This window comes from Ixodes scapularis, unplaced genomic scaffold (genome assembly GCF_016920785.2).
Source record: "Ixodes scapularis isolate PalLabHiFi unplaced genomic scaffold, ASM1692078v2 PGA_scaffold3__209_contigs__length_174095766, whole genome shotgun sequence".
NCBI lineage: Eukaryota > Metazoa > Arthropoda > Arachnida > Ixodida > Ixodidae > Ixodes > Ixodes scapularis.
Window position 1 is genome coordinate 142939006 of NW_024609868.1, and position 20544 is coordinate 142959549.

General features: G+C 47.3%; 2 protein-coding genes across 5 annotated transcripts in view; one reads left to right on the forward strand and one right to left on the reverse strand.

Annotated features, from left to right (window-relative positions):
- Positions 1-9498, forward strand: part of LOC8042089 (target of rapamycin complex 2 subunit MAPKAP1) — a 116622-nt gene extending 107124 nt beyond the window's left edge. For all 3 annotated transcript variants that reach the window (XM_040505137.2, XM_040222294.3, XM_040505135.2), the window contains exons 10-12: positions 420-548; positions 2054-2188; positions 8194-9498. In XM_040505137.2, the coding sequence (XP_040361071.1) occupies positions 420-548; positions 2054-2188; positions 8194-8411 (482 nt within the window). In that variant the 3' untranslated portion in view covers positions 8412-9498. The remainder of the gene's footprint in view (positions 1-419; positions 549-2053; positions 2189-8193) is intronic.
- An 811-nt stretch (positions 9499-10309) lies between these two features.
- On the reverse strand, positions 10310-19727 carry LOC8042091. 2 transcript variants are annotated; one of them, XM_029990428.4, is made up of 4 exons: positions 19546-19708; positions 16759-17134; positions 16418-16697; positions 10310-10494 (listed from the first exon to the last, which is right to left on the reverse strand). In XM_029990428.4, the coding sequence occupies exons 1-4, from the start codon at positions 19546-19548 to the stop codon at positions 10356-10358; spliced, it is 798 nt and encodes a 265-aa protein (XP_029846288.2). In that variant the 5' UTR covers positions 19549-19708; the 3' UTR covers positions 10310-10355. The 2 variants fall into 2 exon arrangements, with proteins under 2 accessions (XP_029846288.2, XP_002415265.2); XM_002415220.4 differs by lacking the exon at positions 10310-10494 and having other exon boundaries at positions 16232-16697; positions 19546-19727.
- Between the last annotated feature and the right edge of the window lie 817 nt (positions 19728-20544).

Below are 20544 nucleotides of genomic sequence, written 5' to 3' on the forward strand. Positions count from 1 at the left end.
TACCGCATCCTCAATTGTGGTCCCTGGACATTTGCTCGATAACGTTCGCATCACGTTGTTGCTTGTTGCAATCCTGTCGGCGACATAGCATCGGAGGTGGATGCAACCGGCGGCCATTCTGCTCTAGGTCGCTCTGCAGCGTCCATCTGTCACCGGCACAATAGCCCCAATGTGGAACTTTCAGCAGCCAGGAGTCCGGGCGCTGCGAGGATGATGACGCTCGCGTTCGCTTGTCACTGTTACGAACTTCCACGGTGGCAGCACGACACTCTGGTTCTTGCGACATAAGTTGCTGCCACTCGGGGACCTTTTTGTATGCGTGGGTGGAGCAGAACGACACACACGCCGGTCGTAGACGCGTTCCAGGCACCTTAGCGAAACTGAAAAGGGAGAGGTCCGACCGCCCGCCGTCCTTGCAGTGGTGCCGTCTGCGTCCAAGCTGGAGGAGTGGGCTGACCGGGACATGACTGCCATGGAGGCTCACCTGTACCAGGCGTTCAACGTCGCCATCCTCCAGCGGATCGGCCGCAACACCGAGGTCCAGCTGGGTGAGGGCCGAGCTCCTTTTCCTAGGCCAGCGAGGTGCCTCCTCTCCACTCTCGTTTCGACCGCTCCGCAGTATCCCCCACAATGGCTCTTCGGAGTTGGAATCCATATTACCAAACTCCCTAAAGGCCTCCGGTGTGGAGACTCTGTTGCTTTCCAACTTAGTAACTTTTTTGCTCCAAGTGTCGCTGGTATGGTAGCGCAATGCTAGAGAGCCTAGACTGACGAGGGGGTCGTCAATCTAATCATTTGGAGTTCAATGACAGACTGTTACTGCGGAGATCAGTCAAAAGTGTGCGTGCTGCGATGGTTGTTGCTGTTGTCTCGGGGCAAGGAGGAAGGCGGGCAAAGAGGTGGAGATGCTTTTGCCACCTCCTCGCAGCTCTTATTGCAAATGCAGACCGTGAACCGAGTGACCCTGTCGAGCAGTTAGAAATTCTCCGTAATATAAACTCTGCGCAAGACCTTCGAGAAACCAGTTGCGTAGTCCCGCATGCCAAACATGTCGGTTTATGTTTAAGAGGCTAGTTGGAAGTAGTCTAAGCTCATTATAACAGACCTTAAGTTTTACCAAGTTTTTGGTCTGTTGTAAAAGGAGTATGTTGTATGCACATATGAAGTTGAGTCAGTGGTACATAGAGGAAAACCAACCAAACTTCACAAATCGCTATGTTATATCCAAATGTCTGTTGTAACCAGGTCTGTTGTAATGAGCTTAGACTGTATGTACAATCGGGTAGGAATGAAATGCAAACGGCAGAGCACGTCGCCTTCCATGCATGCTGCGCAACCTAGAGGCAACTGATAAAACTGCCGAGTGGCAGAGGGGGGGGGGAGAGGAAGGGGCTGGGGTTGGCTGGCGGGGGGCTGGGGGCTGGCTGGCTACGAGAGCATGCACATTGGAGTAGGCGCGCACAGCCTCAAAGCCCCCTCTCCACTCATCAGTCTTATTAGTTCCTAGTTGCCTCTAAATTGTGCTGCATGTATCCACGCAATCTGCTGTTCGCATTTCATTCGTACACGGCAGTAGATACATACATTGTTTGAAGATGAAAACTGCACTAAAACACGAGTGACAAATAGTTGACGAAGGTCACAGTTCAAACACATGTTGCTTTTGCATTTGTACAGAGAGCATTTCGATGCAGTTGCTGCGATGGTTGTAATAATAATAATATTGCATTTTTTTAATTCGAAGCAAAGGCTCTTGTGGAACCAAAATTAAATGTGCGATCGAGCGACGGCGAGGGAGTATTAATATTGGAGAGTTAATTAGAAATGACTAAACGTTTGTCAAGAACGTAGCCATAATCCGAATGAACATGACTAATAAACGTGCTATAGTAATACTTAATGTAAAACACTTTTTAGCCATTCCTTTCGTTGAAAAAAATGCTGTAAATCCTGAAGGGCTATGGAGGATGCCCTGCCACGATTGGGAGAATCAGTGAGTGAGGCGACGCCCCTGTTGGGGGCCATTAATAAATGATGAATGAAACCCTCGCAGGTATCTCGGGTGAGAAGGTGGAGATCACACCACTGCAGCACAAGGCCAAGAGCAAGCTGTGGGGATGGCACCAGAAAGCGGTCACCCACAACCTGAACGAGATCGCCGCCTGCGAGATTGTCAACCGCAAGCACAGTGAGCGTCTTGAAACAGTACACCCGAACCAGTTGGCCCCATGGTCCCAAAGAAGGGATTGGCCGGCCCACTTCGCGAGCAGAGTGGGAACTCGTGCACTTGGCTCGCTAATCTCTTCCTTGAGGCTGTCTCGAGTGTGAACTTTGCTCTTCGGTTTAGGGCGTGATTACTCTGTAATGTCTTCCTAGCCTGGTTCAGGTAATGCTTAAAGGATTGTGCTTTCCGGTGTGTGGTTCAGTTCGAATGAAATTTAAGTTTGTTGTTAAGGGATCATTTTCATTCTATGTTGGAAGAAAACGTAAGGTGTGTTTTTCACCCGAGTCGACTGGTGCAGTGACGTGATTGCTGTGCCAATTGCGCAAAACTGCACCAAGGGGCTAACCCTGCTCCATCCTGCTACATTTTGCCAAAATATGGCTAATCTGCGCCAAGCCGGCGCCAAATGTCCAATTTCGGTCGTCCATCTGGTCTTGCATGGTTTTTGCCGCCGTCTCGCGTTTCACGCCCTCGTTGCCCTCGTCGTCAAAAGACTCTCGTCTCGCGTCTTTTTTTTTTTAAGTTTTCCAGCTATAGACCATTCCATTTAGCGCTCTCTGGGCGGCACCATTTTGTTTGATTGCAGCGCCCTCTCCACACATCCGGGAAGTTCAGCGGGTTCGGCGGGGTAAAACGAGAGGGAGGGCACGCGCCCGACTTCGCTAGCAGACAACAAACCGGGAGGTTGCCATTCTCCATCTTTGGGCTGTATCGGCGGGCAGTACGGAACATCGAACTCTCGCTCGTGGCTGCCGTTGTGAAGTGGTTCGCGTTCTTAGAATAGTTGTGGCTACTCCAAAATCAGCCTATAGCTCTCTGTTGTTCTATTTCGCTAAATGATCAACTAGCATATCCTTTTTCCATTACTTAAATAGCAGTTGAGTCAGCCAGCAGTACTACCCTCAACTACTGTGTGTATTGCGGCAGGAGAGCACGTTTTATTTATTATTTCAGACTTCCACTCATGGTCGCTAAAGGCCTACACCAGTACGAACTTTGTATAGTAAAAAAGGTACAGCAACCGGATTTACTTTTCGCCAAAGAGACAGGCCAATCTGACACAGTTTTCCCTATTTTTTTTTTTTTTTTATTTGCACGCAGGTAACAGCGCAATTGGACCCAGTGAGTCTTTTTATTTAGCATAGTATTACATGACAACTGGCATACCAAAATCTGCGCTTGAAAGTTCCAAAATGACGCGATTTTAAACAGAGTTTGCTCGCCAGCTGGGCGCTAGCTACAGCCCACTCGGCGGAGCAGACGACGTGCGGGGTGGGAGGGGGGGTGCAATTTTTTCTCTTTTACCCTCTCTGCTATGACCCTAATGGAACGGTCTATGGACGCGGGCGTGTGCAGACGCTCCGTCGCTAGTGTGCCGGGTGCCAGCCATGCCGTCATGCTGTGAAACAAAACCACGTTTTTGTGCGGTGAGAGTTCCTTTGTGAGCTGAAACGCTCGCGCGACCACTGTCACCGTGGTCATACAACGGCGGGTGTTGCCGTCCCCACGTCGCTGCAGATATGGCGCTTTTAAAACTTGTTCATCGACATTCCTCTTCTTGTTCAAATCGTACTACATATACTACGAAAATCCCTCTTTAACTCAAAGACTGCTTGTCGAAATATTTATTACCTAGATTTCTCTCGGCAGGCTTTCTTTCGAGAGGGATCCCACTACGTGAAAAAGTGAGCTAAAGCAAAGAAGGCAATGTCTGCATGCTGAACCCACGCAGCGCGCTTGTTTGTCTTGAGTTCAGTCGTTGCTCAGAGTGCTCCAAAACATTTTTGACCCTGGCTCGCGATGTCATGCATCGATGCGCTCAGGTTCTGTTTTTCTCTGTATTTAGCTTGTACCTCGTCTGCCGGCCTGGCAAGCACGCGCCGCTCAACTTTTTTTTTTGTCGAATGCTGGACAGTTGCATTTTTTCATACTATTTTAGGATCCAGTTGGCGACTGAGCGGAGTGGCATTGTTTCGGTTACGATTGAACAGCCGTTGTCTTCGCTACGCGACGAAGCACGTGCCACTGCAAGCCTGCTGAAGTTGCCCTCACGTGCATGTGAACATGACTGCACGACAGAGCACCAGCCGGGACGCTTGCAATCCATTGTTTTACGTCCGCTTATTTTTAATGAAAATCTGGCACGTCGGGAACCGGGAATCAGTAAAACGGTGGCGAGCATTCTTTTCGGAACAGCTCGGCAACGCCTACAACACTCTACACTTGTGGGATGTCTCGGCAGTAAAAACACAAACAGCAAGTTCCGTCATAACACAGCACAAAGTGCCCTTCGTTTGTCCAGCACTTAAAACAAATATTTTTATTTTTCTAAGAATATTTGCTCCAAAAGCCGCTTTTTCTGCTCCGAAACACTGTTTTGGCTGCTCCAAAAGCCACTTTTGCTGCTCCAGCGCGTGACTAACGTCAACTCGAGGCTGTCGGGTACCAGTCCCATTCGACGATACGCCGATGCCAATTCGAGTTTCGAGAACCTGGTTGTTCCTGCCATTTGGTGTGGTAGTTGCTCCGTGCAGGGGAGCGGGAACCCACCCCCGACCGTGTCTTTGTTCGGCTCTTTTAGGTAGACCCGCAGCCGTGTGTGTTGTGCCATCCTTCTTGCAGACAGTGATGGCGGGCACTGTCCACTTTGCCGCATCTATACGCTTGACAACTCCCGGGCACTCGAGTCGGAACAGCTTGGCAGACGCTTGCCCATGTGGCGTAATCTGTAGGCAGCCGAGAGTATCGCCGCGAATGCCGAGCCATATGTTCTGCGTTGCATCTGGCCCGAGAAAAGAAGTGCCGCATTCCACAACGTGAAGCAAAACGTGCATGCAGGTGTGCCTGTAGGCAACGTGGTCAAGGAAACAGCCTTTGACTGGGATCTGCTTCTCGGAGTAATTCAGCGGCACCACCGCGCGTCAGTAGTAAGCGGGTGGTCGATAAAATGCTTCCAAAAAGTTCTTTCGCAAAGGACTGTGACAGACGAGCCACTGTCCACCAAAAGGTGTGACACTTATGTTGTCAACACCATTGTCGACAAAGATACTTTTCCCTTGTGCATGGTAGGGTTACAGGTTGAGAACAGTCATGTAGTTAATGGCTCCCGGCGATTGTTACGCTTCACGGCCGACCGAGCGGTTGTTGTACTTGCATTTCGACCCGCACATCGAATCAAAATGTCGCAGCTCTTTGCAATTGTGACAGCTCTGAACCTTGACCGGGCAATCTGTCGCATTGGCACAACATGGACTTGAACTGTGGCGGCAGCACGACGTACGTACTGCTTGGCATTTTCTTCTGCTTCTACTTCAAGGCCCGTCAACCACTCGCCGTCACGACGGAGTTTTCGCAAAACTCCTCAAACTCCCGTGGCATCTTTTCGATGTATCCACTAAGGTGGAGCGCACGATCAAGTGTGAGGCTCCTGCCTTTAAAAAGTGGGCACTCACGCATCCTTTGAGGTGCTGCACCTTCCGACGACTGGTCACACGCAGCCTCTTTGGCCGCTTCGCCGAAGCTGCAACCCAAAAAGAGCTTGTGCGGGGCGACAGCATAGGCCTGGAAGGCCTCACTTGGCATTTGACAATGCCGACGGATGCAATGTCGTTCCGTCGGCTCGATCGTTGTCGGCGAGAAGAGCTTGTCCAGCATCGCAAGTGCCTCTCCACGGGCATCCTTCCTATTGCCCTTTGCGGTGGCTCCATCTCGTTCTTTATCGTTGCTGGAGCGTGCAGTGGTTGCCGACAGCTTGCGTTAGTAAACCCGTCGTCTCTCCGGGCCCACATTGTTGAACTGTTTCCTGCCCTTGGAGTAAGGTTCTTGCCGCCGATGGTTTTCAAGAAGTTCAGAAATGCGAGCTTCCACTGCCTCCGCGGCACTAAAATAAGGATTTTTTCGATTTCAGGTTGCCCTGCAGGTGCTGCCTTCTTACCCGTTAGGACTATGCTAGTTGCGAGAGAGTTTCTTCTTTCTATCAAAACAATTTTTAAGAAACAATCCCGTCTTTTGTTCAGCTTGTCTTTGAAAGCTTGATCTAGAACCGAAATAGCTGGGATTTGGGGGGTGGTGATTGTCTCTTTTTTTTCTTTTGGATTAGGCAGAAAAAGAGACCCCACGGGTATGAAGACTGCTGGAGGGGACGCTTTGTGGTTGCTTGTCTTTGTCTGTTCCGACAATGTTTCGGGAGGGAAGGGGCAAATTGTTTTTAACGAGAGAGATATTTTGTTAATGGGTCAAAAGTGTCATTGTGGCAGCTGCAATTACCTAAACGGGCACTAATAGTAATTTGGTAGGATCGGAGTTGACGGAAATGAGAGCAACGTCAGAAAGTCAACTTCCGTGGCGTTGGTTTTGTCAGTACGATGACTTCAAGCTTCCACCATGCGTGTTACGCACACCTTCGAACTTGTTGTTTGCATCTGATATACCCCGGCCGTGGCGTCATCACTAGGAACCATGAGAGTACTCCACCGAAACATCTTGTCGCCAATACACACCCCAATCCCAAGGGCGGCACTTTCCTCCGAATGCCCATGTGCCTCGATATCATGGATTATCTTAAGATTAATTAGAATGGAATTCATAGCCAAAAAAGTGGGCTATCGAGAATTTTTAAGGATGTGCAGTCGAATCTCGTTGATTCAAACTCACTTAGTTCAAACTTGCGGATAATTCAAACTAACATGCAGGTCCCATTCTATGTGTCTCTATGGGAGGAAACTCCTGTTAATTCAAACTTTGCTCTATTCAAACAAATTTTCGGTCCCCCTCAAATTCGAATTAACGAGATTCGACTGTAATTATTTGTGCACCATTCTTAATCCGGAAAACTATACAACTGGCATCACCACTTAGCTGCATTCCTCCTAAATAAAATAAAAGTTGCGTAATGTTGCAAGACAAGGCACTGCTGAAAAACATACAAACAGTGGAGAAGCCACTTGAAGCTTGAATGTTCCCTACTATATGGCAAGCAGATTCATCTGCTTCTTTCGCAGAGGTAGAGTGATGTCACGGCACAAAGCTCCAATTGACAGGCATAGTGGGTAGACATAAAGGTTTCTGTCTTTGTGTCTACTCACTGCATTAGAGGTAGCCAGTTTTGTCCGCGACTTGCACAGAGGGTGCAGACGCAGGGTGCCAAGCTCCAGTGTCGTCTGCTAGTCGTACAGTAGCGGCCTTCTCTCTTCTGTGACTTTGGGAAATCGACCGGTTCTTTACATACGAGGACGTAGCCTTCGAGAAAGGGGAGAGGAAATAGTAGTTTTTGTTGACTCGGAACTACCAGATGCGCTACATCAAACGAAGAACTCACGGCCGAGATGTTGTTTGTTGCCCTTTTGAGAAAATAGTGTTTGCTTTGTTGCACACATGATTGCTCCCTCTCACCTTTTTGTGCCTCCTTTCTTTTGCATGGAAAGACTCCTACTTTTTCGTACATCTGCTCTCATGCACCAGGGGCACCCAAGAGACGCCTAAGCCCCCAAGGGCAACTTTTTATAAGGAAAAAAGCACATACACCAGCTATGTTTAGGAAGAAATGTTTAGTTTTTGATGAAATGGCAAATATTAGGTCAACAAAATATATCTGGCCAACGCTTCTCCCGCGACATCACATCCGTCCATGATATCGCGGGAGAAGCATTGTCCCCGAGCCAGATCCATAAGTTCGCCCTTGTTGCACATGAAGGGTTGCGTTTTGGTCGACTTGCTTACTATATATACAGGACGTTCACAGGAAGTTAGGACTGTTTAAGTGTTTTTTTATATTTACCGACTACATAGTGCGACAATATCTCGCATAAAGCTAATTTGATGTGTTCTGACACCAGAAAAGCCTTTTTCCCAAAATTTAGTGTTTTCAATGTCTCCCTTAGACACAATTTACGAGCAACTTTTACAACTTGGAAACCATGTTTCCCCCATCGTGAGCACATGGGTTCTGAGGCAGCCATCACTACTTGCAGGCTCCTTGGACCGGCGTGTGGTGAAGATTGTGTATGTGGCCCCCGGGGGGGAGTTCAAGCACCACGTGTTTGAGACGGACCCGGCCACGGCGTCTGTGATCCGCAACAAGCTGAACTACATCCTTGTGATGCGGACTAGTCCTGCCCGAAACCAGTACCTGTCCATCAAGGAGAAGAAGCTGCTCCGCAAGCAAGCCTCCTTCCTGCTGCCCAACTGAGAGGCGCCCGTCCAGACCTGCTGTCGTGACGAAGTGGGGGGGGGGCACCAGGAAGCATGATCCAGCCCAGAGGGGCAGTGCACTCCCAAAAACCGTTCCTTTAAAGCACCCAGATAGCCTGTGCATTGCTCAAAATGTGTTTTTCCCGAAAAAGTGTGAATTAGCACTATATTTACGCCTTGCCACGCGATTTAGACTGAGCAACGAATGCATGTACGGGCCACCCTCGTCTCCACATTTTTGTGCCGCCTTTTCTTGGCATGGAGAGAGCAGAATCGAAGGCACAGAGGAGAGGCATATGCGTTGGGCATACCTTTCCTCCTTGCTCCTCCTAGCCAGTGGGAGGCTCACAAAATTTTTATTTTGACGTTACTGTGGCACCGAATAAAAGTCCGGTCTGATCCAGTGCTCATGAGCAAGCGAAGTTGCTCTAAACTCGAAATGCATGCTGTGGCAACTAAGTATTCTGCTAAATGATCTTTTTGGGGGTGGAAAGCGCATCTTGTGAGTCAGCTGAAAAGATGCTTCTGGGAAGTGCAGTGTCCCTTTAAGGATAATCATACGGGCTTCTTTGAGACTGTTCAGACATTTCAGCAACAAGATTGTGATCATCTAGAATGGCCAAACACGTTGAAGTGGAGCGGAAAACCCCGTACAATGCTGCTAGTACAATATGGATGCCGAAAATATGCTGGAAAGCTGGTGTACATTTAGTATTGTTGAACTTGAGTGAGCTTCTGCGACAGTGGAGCAGCAAGCAAGGAGCCAGTGATTGTAATTCACGGAAGAACACTAGGGAGTGACAAGACACAGTTCTCATTTGCATCCAAGAATATTGCGATCCGCACGAGAGTTCTGGGACTTCAAATGCCACGCCTACTAGCCCGGCAACTGTCGCTGCTTTGCAAGTAATGATGTGGGAAAAAGTTCACACACAAACTTCGTCCCCAGGAAGGCCAAACAAATACGGTAGGCTGCCGAACTGGCCCTTTTGTGGCCCGCAAGATGAATTCACTCTTTTCAGGTTTTCCAAGGACTTTTAGGTGGTCATTTTGAGCCAGGAATAAAGCTTCTTGGATATTTGCTAGTGCCTCGTCTGCCTGGCACTTTGTTGCTGCGACAAAGAATGCTGTTGGTGAAATTTGCCCACTGTGTTCATATTAGATGTGGGCTAAGTTGGAGGAAATCAAGCTAATAAGCAGTGCAATCATGCTCATACCTGTTCTTCGCAATCACAGGGGTCGTAAAGTGCAGACCTTATTCTGAAAAAGGCGATATTGCAGCAAAAAAAAATTGCAACAGTGACCCATTCTTAAAGGGGCACGAAAGTGCTTTCTTAGATACTTGTTTTATGGTTATAAGTCAACCTACAAGCTTTAAGCATCCTGAAAAACCCGAAATTACATTCATGTGCAGCCGATCTGCGTTTTAAAAAGTGATCAAAGTTCCCGACACTTACCGTTGGCGCAGAACGACAGAGGACACTACCGAACCTCGCTTAATATATGGTCGAACGACGGACGGCGTTTGTCATCCACTCACAAGCAACGGGTTCCTGCATTGACGAGCAGCCGACCGGTCCCGCTGCGTCTGCAACTTTGATCACTTTTTTCAAACGCAAATCGGCCAAGCATGAATGTATTTTCGAGTTTTTTAGGATGATCGGAGCTCGTAGGTTGAGCTATGACCAGGGTTGTAAAAATTACTTCAAAAATGTGCCGAAGATGCAGTCACAATTACTCGTATGAGAAGGTACCTAGGTACTTAAAAATGTACCTAGGTACAAGTACCGTTACTTCAAAGATACTTTATTTTCCCCAAATTTGTGAGAACATATTGGAAGTAAACCTTTTTATTCTAAGGATACACACAAAAACGAGTTCAATAAAAGTGCTTTATTGGAGTCAATGCGATGTCCACATCAGTGTTGAGTCCTCGCGTGCCTTATCCCCAGGCTCCGATTGGTTCACCGAGGCCACAGCTTCCACCGTTTACCATGTCGCACCAAAACTGCCGAAATTCGCTTGTTGAAGTTCTTGCCCTCAGAGCCGGTGCTGGCGTCGACGGGCCCAGAAAACTTTGGCCGCATGAAGAAACGCACGAGTCGAGTGCATATGCACCTGATCTTCGCGACAATGGGCGAAAGGTTTCAATCAAGCTTCCTCGTTTTTTTGTTCTTTCGTTAGTCGGAAGAAAAATAAGCTTTTTTTTCTATCTAAACTTTTTCAGTTTTGATAACTGCAAAATTTGAGTCCGATTTATTGAGTGGAAACTGCATTATATATGCTATGTTACATTGCTTTACGATTGTGATTATAATTTGTTTTCAATTATATTTTATATTGATACAGGCAACAGAAACTGTGCCCATCTTTCGAGTTATCTCCTCCCTTGTATAGCTGTCAGAAAAGCTTCAAACATGCAATGAAGTGGATTTCGGTTCGAGATGAAGGAAGCAGGTCGCTATTTTCCCCAGACGGAGTTCCGAAGCGATTCAATAAATTGGTGTCGCTAGAATGGCATTGCTAATCCACCATTCTCTCAAATGAACACCACCATTTGCTAAAGTGTCGTTTTATGAAACATCATGGGCGGGGCTTCGTTTGCTAAAACGTTGTTCGATCAAGTCGGCGCCTCCCAGGTCGTACCCAACTCAACGTTAATCACAGCACGTGGTGTGTTAACAGTTCAAGATTTAGAGTTTCTACCATTTTGACGAAGTGAAGAAAAAAGTGCCTGAAAAAAGTAACTTCACTTAGTTACAAGTTACTTGAAAATGTACCAAAGATACAGATAAATGAAAGTACCTAGGTTTGTGCCTCAGGTACAACTAAAGTACCTAGATACCGATTTCTAGTTACTTGTACCTAGGTACTTCACAAGCCTGGCTATGACCATAAATCGAGGATATCAAAAAGCACTTTAGTGGCCCTTTAATAGTACTATAGTGCCATATGATCACAATCATACTTCATGTCTCACCTCATTGGTAAAAAAGAGAAAGTGGTCTCACATTGGAGTTTACTGAATTCATTGAAGTCCCACAGTTGTACATAGAACATGAACCAAAATGCACAACCTCTCTTCACCCCCCCCCCCCCCCCTTCCTTGGCAAGGCGGCAAGGATGAAATCATTCTTGCACAAGGGCTTTTTGTGCATATGTGCCAATGGCAAAAGGGTGAATATCTTCAACTGCTTTTTTGCTACGCGGAGGGCAAGTTCGTCTGCTTCCTGCGCAGGGGTTGCGGTGACGTCAGAACGCCGAGCTCCGATTGGCTCGAGTGGAAAAATGGGGGGTCGCCAAGACCCCTTATCCGAGCATCCTTAACGAGCGAGTTCGACTTTGCCTTTCAGAGAGGACAGACAAAATAACTCGAGCGGTATGATGTGTTTTCGTCTAACAACTAGCAGACGCGTATCAAGGAGCGAAGCCAAAGGACCCACGGACGAAGTTGCCGACGCGCCGAGGTTTCTTTGCTAACAACCGAGAATGAAGGTGGTTAGCGTCCGCAAGTTCCCTCCTTTCGTGTGTGGCATCGAGTGTATCGCGGAAGTTATGTCATAGACTCGTTGACACCAAGAAGTAATTATTGCTTTTATTTTTGGCGAAATTTTATGGAAACTTATTTTTCTATGCCGTTATTTAAACAGATGAACACTTGCTCAGGGGTAATCCGATGGACTTCAATTAGCCCTCTGTATTTGCTCAAGCCATTTTTTTTCTAAGCTTACTGTCTTGACAGGGATAAAAACACGTTGCTTCCCTCAGTGTAGCGCGCAAGCGGCCCCGGACATCTGAGGGCATCACAGACCTGTTATTGCTCCCTTTCGTGAGGATAGGTGCCGCTTGTCCCTCCAAGAAGGGCGCAAGGTGCAGAGAACCACGCACCTATTTAATAGCCTAGAGTCTCGTTCGTTATCGGAATTAACCAGACAAATCGCTCCACCAACTAAGAATGGACATGCAGCGCCATCCACAGAATCAAGAAAGAGCTCTCGATCTGTCAACCCTCCCAGAAATTTAAAATGCGACTCACCGTCGTGAAAGCGCCCACCACATCCGAAGACGCAGCACGTATTCATTTCCCCTGGTAACACTGCCCCTTGGACAGCGCCTGATCTGAGCCGACCTCTAAATCACACAGGACAGAAGCGGAACGTTCTTTTCTCTTTTTTTAACCAGCAACCACGTGAAGGACTCGCAGCTACAGCCACAGCTGCTACAGTACGTACCCCATTGCTGACGCCAAGATGTTTACATCCGCGACGCCCCCCTTCTCCCCTAGGAAGCGGAGCTTAATATAACCTCTTCTCCCACCTTCACACCTCCTTTCCCATCCGCAGAAGACCGAAATGCGCCCACTTGCAAGGTGCAGACACAGTGGACTAATTTCGACGTATTTGAGTTTCAGAGAGTTTAGATTTCGCTCTTTGAGCAGCATCAAAATTTAAAGGGAGGTGGCATTAGACCATTTGCAAAGTTCCTAGGCACCAAGGAGCATGCTGGGAAAGAAGTTGCACATTATGCGCACTCATCCTGTTTGTATACGAAAGATAAAAGGTGACTAAAATAAAGCAATGGCGAGTGCGCATGATAGACGTCATTTGTTTTTCTAGTTGCTCTGGCTGAATCAAGTTTGTAACCTATGAAAAGACTAAAGTTAAACCATTCAGTGAACTGTCTTTGCGCTTCAAACGAAGAACATGCACGCTCTCCATTGAGTGGCCCATTTGCAGATGTCAACAATGCAAGCCATCCTGATGATTGCATGAAAACAATGACTCCCTTTTCAAATACAAGTCTTGGAGTTACAAAGTAACGAAAGTACACAGTGAAGGCAGACGTGCACTTTCCACTTTTGTTCCATTTACTCTTTTCCACTTTCTCACCCATGAGTCTCGTCCTTGCTTCCTTTTTCACCCCGTCCATTTGACACAAAAGGAAACTATCTAAACTGTGCAGCGATTCTCAACATTACGAGGATCTTCTGCTAGGAAGTTGTTGCAGAGATGCAGTCTGAAAATGTTTTTATATCATTTTGTGTCTTGCCATCTGTACAGAAATAGCTGTAAGACAGCATGTGTTATCTTTAGGTCCATGCGACTTGCTATCCGCCCCCCCTCAACACTGGAATCGGTGCAGCAGAATTTGCAGGAAACATTTTCGGTATCAGCACTGCCACATGGAGGATGCCCATACTCGTGTTTAGTGTGTGCGAGACACCAATAGGAGACGGCATCATGGACACTCGCTCGATCGTAAAATTTTTTTTCATTTACGCATGTGTATCGTCTTTCTCCTTTTGGTACACCGACAGCAGTGCAGTACCTTTGCCTGCATGGGCCTGGTGATATAAATATCCGCAAAATAATCTGAGAATTCAAAAAAAGGTTTGCCTTTTATTTACTTTTCTCCATTAAAAACTGAAAACTGAAACTGCCAGGATTTCAAAGCAAAACGATTGAGGTACTTCCAAGCATTCCTTACGAGTTTTGAATGCGAAAGCATGCAGGCCGCTCGTCCGCTCCCTTTTTCGTCTGCTGCACACTTTTCGTCGCCGGTCGGCGCGAAGTGCTCCCCTGGTGAGCTTGAACGCTCTGCGCTGATGAACACACAGCGCCATGGGGTGAGCGGTGGGGAAACTGACGAGCGCAATAGCCATCGGGAGCCCTGTCGAAGCGCCAGCCAATGGATCCGAAGGAAACTATCTGCCGTATTCGCACTTCAGACTGATGACGTCAGCTCGCTCCATGAGACAGTTAATGCTTTCGCATCAAAAAATGTGCCCGAGTTTTACCTGTTCGTTCTCCCTTCAGGGACAATTGGTGGACGTCTCCAGATTATTCCATGCAGGCAAAGAGAATGGATGTCAAAGTTTGAAACCCCGTGAACTATGTACAATTTTGTGCGACCTGTGTACACCAGTTTCCACGTAACCTTAACTGACCTTTTTCAAAACGGTACATACAGTTAATTTGCATTACCCTAAATAGGCTATTGTGTTGAAGTGTGCAAGCACATTCACAATAAGTGGAGCGTGCAAGCGCGTTTTTCCGCTGGACACGCCTGGCGCCGGGACTGGGCCGAGATATTCTAAAAAGTATTCCGCAATACAAATACTGATAGATGTATTTTTAGGCCCCCCCCCCCCCCAAAAAAAAAAATGGATACCGAGAGACATTAGTCCTTTCATGTAATGGGGTATTCTCACGATACTTCTGCAAAAGCAGCCAAAAAGTATCCTGGAATGCAGATGCATAAAGAGATACATTTTTTTCCAGAGGTGGTGAGAGAAAGAGAGAGCAAACTTTATTTTGTTAAAGGCCAATGTCCCTGTACTGTTTCTTCGTGTGACCTTTTTACGAACCACTTTTGTTTGTTTGCCTGTTTGTTTTTTTTTTTTTTCTTCTCTGTTTTGATGACTGTTTGCAATTAGAGTTAGGCAGTATCGTGATACAAATGTATTGCGATAGTATTTCAGAAATACCTTTTGTATTTATATTTCTGTATCGCAATACAATTTTTTAGTCAGCATCCGTATACAGTTTTCGGGCATTCCATGTATCAATGTATTTCATGTAGATACATTGACCCACAATCATGGGTCAATGTATCTCTATACAAAATTTTAGGAAACAATGACCTCCACGCAAAAGTTTTCTTTTTTTACGCGCTTCGAGGGAGTGGTGGGTACAGTTAATGGGACCTTCAGGCTTCGCTATCAGGCAGACCATGGTGTGTTTTGAACCAAGTCCATGAGATTAGTGATCTCTTCCCTATTCTGCAAAGCATTCAGTTGAAGGGACCACGTTTTGAAGCAATGAGCTTGCGAGTCTCGCAATGCTGCACGGAAGTGTCCAGGCGGAGTTTGGACATCACAACTCCGACACACATGAGCCTAGGTTGGATTCATGCATGCTTTGCTTATGGTGGTCCCAACTGCCTGTTTCCATATGTTCTCTTACCACCATCTTCTTGCCTTCCAACATTTTCGCTAAAACATAAGTAACATTAAGGTAATGTCAATCTGGGAACTCCGACAACATTGCATAGGTGTCGGTAATATGGACTACTATGAATTTTTAGTTCCGACGTCCGAGCTGTCGACTGTGCTTCTGCTATCTGCCCTGCAAACTATGTGCACCAAATCGAGCAAATACCTTGTAAATATTCTGCACACCGCTTGTGCTGCTGCAGTCGTCGGCTAAAGGCTCGTCCGACAAGCGGCCCATAGTTCGACGACGGTTATCGCCAACAATGCTTAGCCCAAACAACGATCATTGCCGTGAAACGTGACCAACGAAAACATGGAGGCCACCGACATAACGAAATTGGCAACGCTGGTTTTCCAGCAACTGTTACCTCGGAGTGGCACCGCCCTATGCAAAGCTCGCACGACGTCACTCTACGAAAGTTTACTCAAGGGCCATCGCACTTCAACCACCCGGGTACACCTCGGACTTCGGTGGCCATTGCAATAGTGTTGCTGCCGCGGCAAGGCTTGCTCACAGGTGGCACCTTACTCCTACTGGCTGATATAAGCGATGTGACCATAGCGATGACCAATGGCAATCTTGTCGGAAGTCCCAGCCAGAGTCTTGACACATAAGGACAATTGCACCGAGATTTACCAAGCCAAAAACATACTCTTGTATGGCAATCTTGTGGGTATTGATAAAATCCCCCCTAAACAGAGCTTAGAAGAATTTCGAGTAGCATTATTTTACCAATAACAAAGTTGCCTACCTTTACACGTTAGCCACCGATTTTTACAGCAGCCGCTTTGGGACCGGCTGGCACATTCATCTTGCACAGCAATTCCGCTATCGGAAGGGAACTTTATTTTCTTCCTTGTCCATTATGTGCCCGACTAGCTCCTCGATCGGCACAGACACCGATCCTTCAGGTAGCGTGTCGCGAGGATAAAAGTCCGCTTTGACCAGTAGGCACTTGGAGTGCACCTCTTCCGACAAGTGGTACTGTCGATCAAGATCATTGGCATACGTCCTCAGTCCAAGGTCCTTCTTCAGGCACTCGCGCAAGAACGCCGCGTTGACCCGCCTGGAGTGGCGCTGGCTCCACGGGTACAGCGCCTCGTAACTGGAGCACTCTGGACAGTTCTTGCGGCCGGGGTCCGTGGCGCAGGGCATGGCCTCGATGTTGTTGATGTCCACTTCCCTGACGTGCAGCGGCACCGGAAACCTCCGGACCAGGTCGCGCCAGGAATGGCCACCGCCGAAACGCCGGCAGAGGTACAAGATGGCTGACAGCAACTCCGCACGTTCTGCGAGGAGAGAGAGGAAGCTCAACTTGGCCAGAAGTTGCAAGAAGGATGGGACTGTTACCTTGGTTGTGCCGAGACTTGGACGGCAAAGCCAGGGTTGTGGGCGTTTCTTCGAAATGGCCACCCTGACACATTGTGCAGGCATTTCCTCGATGAGCAGTTACCTTGTTGTAGGCAGCGACCAGGCCGGAAGCCTGTCGGATGCCGGGAAACAGGTGGCTCAGCTTGAGTAACAGCCGAGTGTCCCAAGGCGCGATCAATCCTCTGTCGACCAGGATGTCGACGAGGTCCACGATGCTGTTGCAGGTGCGGTGTCTGCGTGGCACTTTGTCCTTGAAGACGGCCCAGACAGCATCCCGCTGCTCTCCAAACTGCTCTCCTCTCCAGGCCGCTTTTAATTCTGTCACGAGCTTCTCGAAAGGCCCGTTCTCCACGTCCTGCGACCAAGAGTGACGCGACTTGGATTCCAGACGCTCTCTTGTTGGAGCACAGGAAAGGACCTCCGAGCTTCGGAATCCCGTAAGCAGATTTAATTACAGAAAACTGTGGTCAGGAACAGAGGAGGTTATAACCAGGATTACATGTTTACTCTATTTACAAATGTTCAATAAATACTTTTCTAAAAAAAGTTTTTGTCTTTTTTTATTTTTTTTTATTAGTGTTAGGTATCTGGGTTTGTCAGAATTGTCAGGACTGCAAACAAAACTAATTTCAAGTCAATAGTCAGTTTGTGCGTTCTTCAGCTGTGACACCTAAAATGTAGGCACCACAACTTCGCTTTTGTCTCCCTTGGGGATTATCTTCGACCCCGAACTTAATACAAAAAAGCCTCTCTGCTTGGACAGAAGGAACAGAGAGAAGGTGCCGAATGCATTTACTCTTGAACCGAAATTTGTGAAAAGGTGGATTATCCATATAGAAATTGTAATATGCTCTCCAACAGAAACGTAATTTTTGTGTAGTTAAGAAATAGCTTAAAACACCTTAGAAATAGCTGGAAAACATTTTTGTGTGTTCTAATTTCTGTCTTTTTAGTTGTTTTTTTTAGCACAACATGCCTTTGCACAGCTTGCCTTTGCCAGCAGTTTTACTTAAAACTTCAGTCTTCAAAGTCATGCACATATTGTTGCCATTCTTAGGTTTCTAATACTATGCCTAAACTCACTCTATACCGGAGTGCTTTGGTTATCTGATGGTGCTGGGACACTCTCCCAAAAAGAGAAGAGCCCAAGAGGGCTCTTCTCTTTTTGATCTCAAAGCCTCCAAAAAATGCAAGACACGAATTCCTAAGAATCTTGTTAAGGTGGGAGCTTGGGCGAGTTGGCAATTCATATTTGCAGCGACAGTGCAAAAATTCATCGGGAAAAGTTAACCCAATAAACATGACAACAGCCATGGTTCCTGGGAAAGCCTCAGTGACGTCTGTTTTCAGTGAACACAAAGTTAAGCTGTAGCTAAGGGCTTCTTCTCGTGGGGGACATGCAGATTCAACTACTCACAAACAGCTGCAATTCCTTCTTTACAGCTTTGACCGAATTCAAGAAAATTTGGGTTAAAAGGATAGCCGATATACAGGTAAGAAACAACGTAACATATTAGAAGCACTATCCTTCTGGCACCACTTGCAGTATTGTTTTAGCTTCCAGCTTTCTTGTTCCAGGGGCACCAATCTGCCCGTTTTTTCAATTGATCCAATAACAAAACGTCTAGAGTGGTTCTCAAACGGGGTCCGCGACCCTTCGCAGTCTCTGAAAGCACTCCTGGTGTCCCCGGAGCCCTCGACCGTCAGTCATGGGCAACTAAACTTTTTTTTTATTAATGCTGGCTCTTGCACAAGGTTAAATAGACCAAAGCATGTGCACCGAGCCAGTAGGGTTGATTACTCTTCGATGGTGAGCTTTAAAGGTGGTTCCCACATATTTAGTTTTATTCATTTACCCTTTTGTCATTGTAACCGTCCAATAACTCCATCCCTCTGGTGTGCGGGGTCCCCCATCACGTCTGCTGATCCAGAGGGGTCCTCAAAGCACGAGTGGTTGAGGACCATTGGTCTAGAGGATGAAGACTAACGCTACAAAAGGTTAATTTCAGCGATACTTAACAAATAGGGCTTTGAAACTGCTGTCAGTGCCTCTCGAAGTAACAATGCTAGCTCGTGAAACTACAGGTCGTTTACATAATCGGAGACCAAGAGAGCAGACAAATAAAAGAAGTATGGGGGCATGAACGTAGTCGGCGTCCGAAATGTGGCAACTTGTCCCTCACAGTATACGGACAACTTGGTCAGTGCCGCTCTTTAACGTGCGAACGCGGTACAATGCTCATCCAGGTTGAAATGGTTGAAAAGCCGCAGGCCTTTATGGTACGAGCAACTCGCCTTTCTGCGGCGACGCGGTCCTACTGAACCAAAATACATATTATTGTTATTATTGATGGGCAGTGGGTGGGTGGATCGAACCCAGGGATCCCAGCTGGGTTCTGTAGTGCGAGCGTACGGTCCCGTGCGCCGGCCTGCGGTGCACAAACGCACTCTGCAGTGCGAAGACAAATAAAAAAAAAAACAAAAAAACAGACACACAAATCCCACCTCTAGGACACAGAAACTTGGCACGAGTTCTTGTATGGGTCTTCAATGTGCCTCCTTGGTATCCGGCTTTAGTCTGCTGTGATGGTCGAGTAGTACATTATAACACTAAACTAAAATCTTTGCTGCAGTTATATGTGCTGGAGGACTATCATTACAATGTACTACGGGGGTCTCGAACGTCTGTCTGTACGAAAACAAAGTGACAGCTTATAACAGGGTCAACTTGTCGTCGCGTGATCCGACGCCGAAAGCAGTGCTTACCATCTCTCTGGTTGGTTTTCTGCGTTAAGAACCTTATTTGGTCGATGTCATGACGCCAATGCGGATGATTCTCAACACTAGAAAATTAAAAGAAACGGTGAGCATTCAACGAACCTCCAAAGTCTAGCCAGTTTAGCTACTGCCGAAATCGAAAAAACTCGACAGGCTCGACTTTACGAACAGTGTTGCCAAACTGCTTTCAGAACCGATTCTTGTTGTGGGGAAGAACTATTTTTCCGCCTTTCCAGCAGTTCAGGCTTGTTCAGGCCGTGAAGGCTTGAACTATGGTGTACTTGAACTTGAGAGATCACCGAGATTACGGCCACCGTTCGCTACAAACGTTGCGACGTGCGTAACTGGTTGTTTCGCTGAGTGGAGTGGTTGCAGCATCATCATCGTCAAAGTGGGGGAGAGGATGCACAGCATGCAGAGAGACCGAAAGGGGGAGAGAAAGAAGGGGAAGGGAGAGAAAGAGTATGGATGGGTGGATGGATCAAACGTTGGGATCGTTCGGATTATGGTTGGGATGAATGGTAATTTGCGTAAATTTACGTCTCCAGCTCGACGCTCGCCCTCCCGCGGCGGAAACGGGAAGCGCTCTAGTTAGGGCATGGCCTCCGAGATCCCGAAGCGCGCGAACGCTTGTCCGGCCGTCCCATTCGTGCGGAGAGGGCGTAATCGAAAAAAGAGAAGGAGGCGGCGTGTCTCCGTGGGGAGGCGCTCCCAACCCAGTCATCGACAGCATGGCGCGAGGCTGAAGAGTTCAAGAAAAAGTCTTGTTACCTCGAGTTACCTCAGCTTATACTTACAAATTTTTGTGCATTGTGGTAGAACGGTGAACAGCTGCTCTGGGGACGTTGATAGAAAATTTGTGATGCTTATTTAATTTGAGATATTCTTCTGGACAGTTTGCGGCTAGCACTACAAGCGCGCCTTTTGATATATTTGATTGCAATCTGTAGCAAGTATAAAACAAAACAAAAAAAAACCTCCGTATAT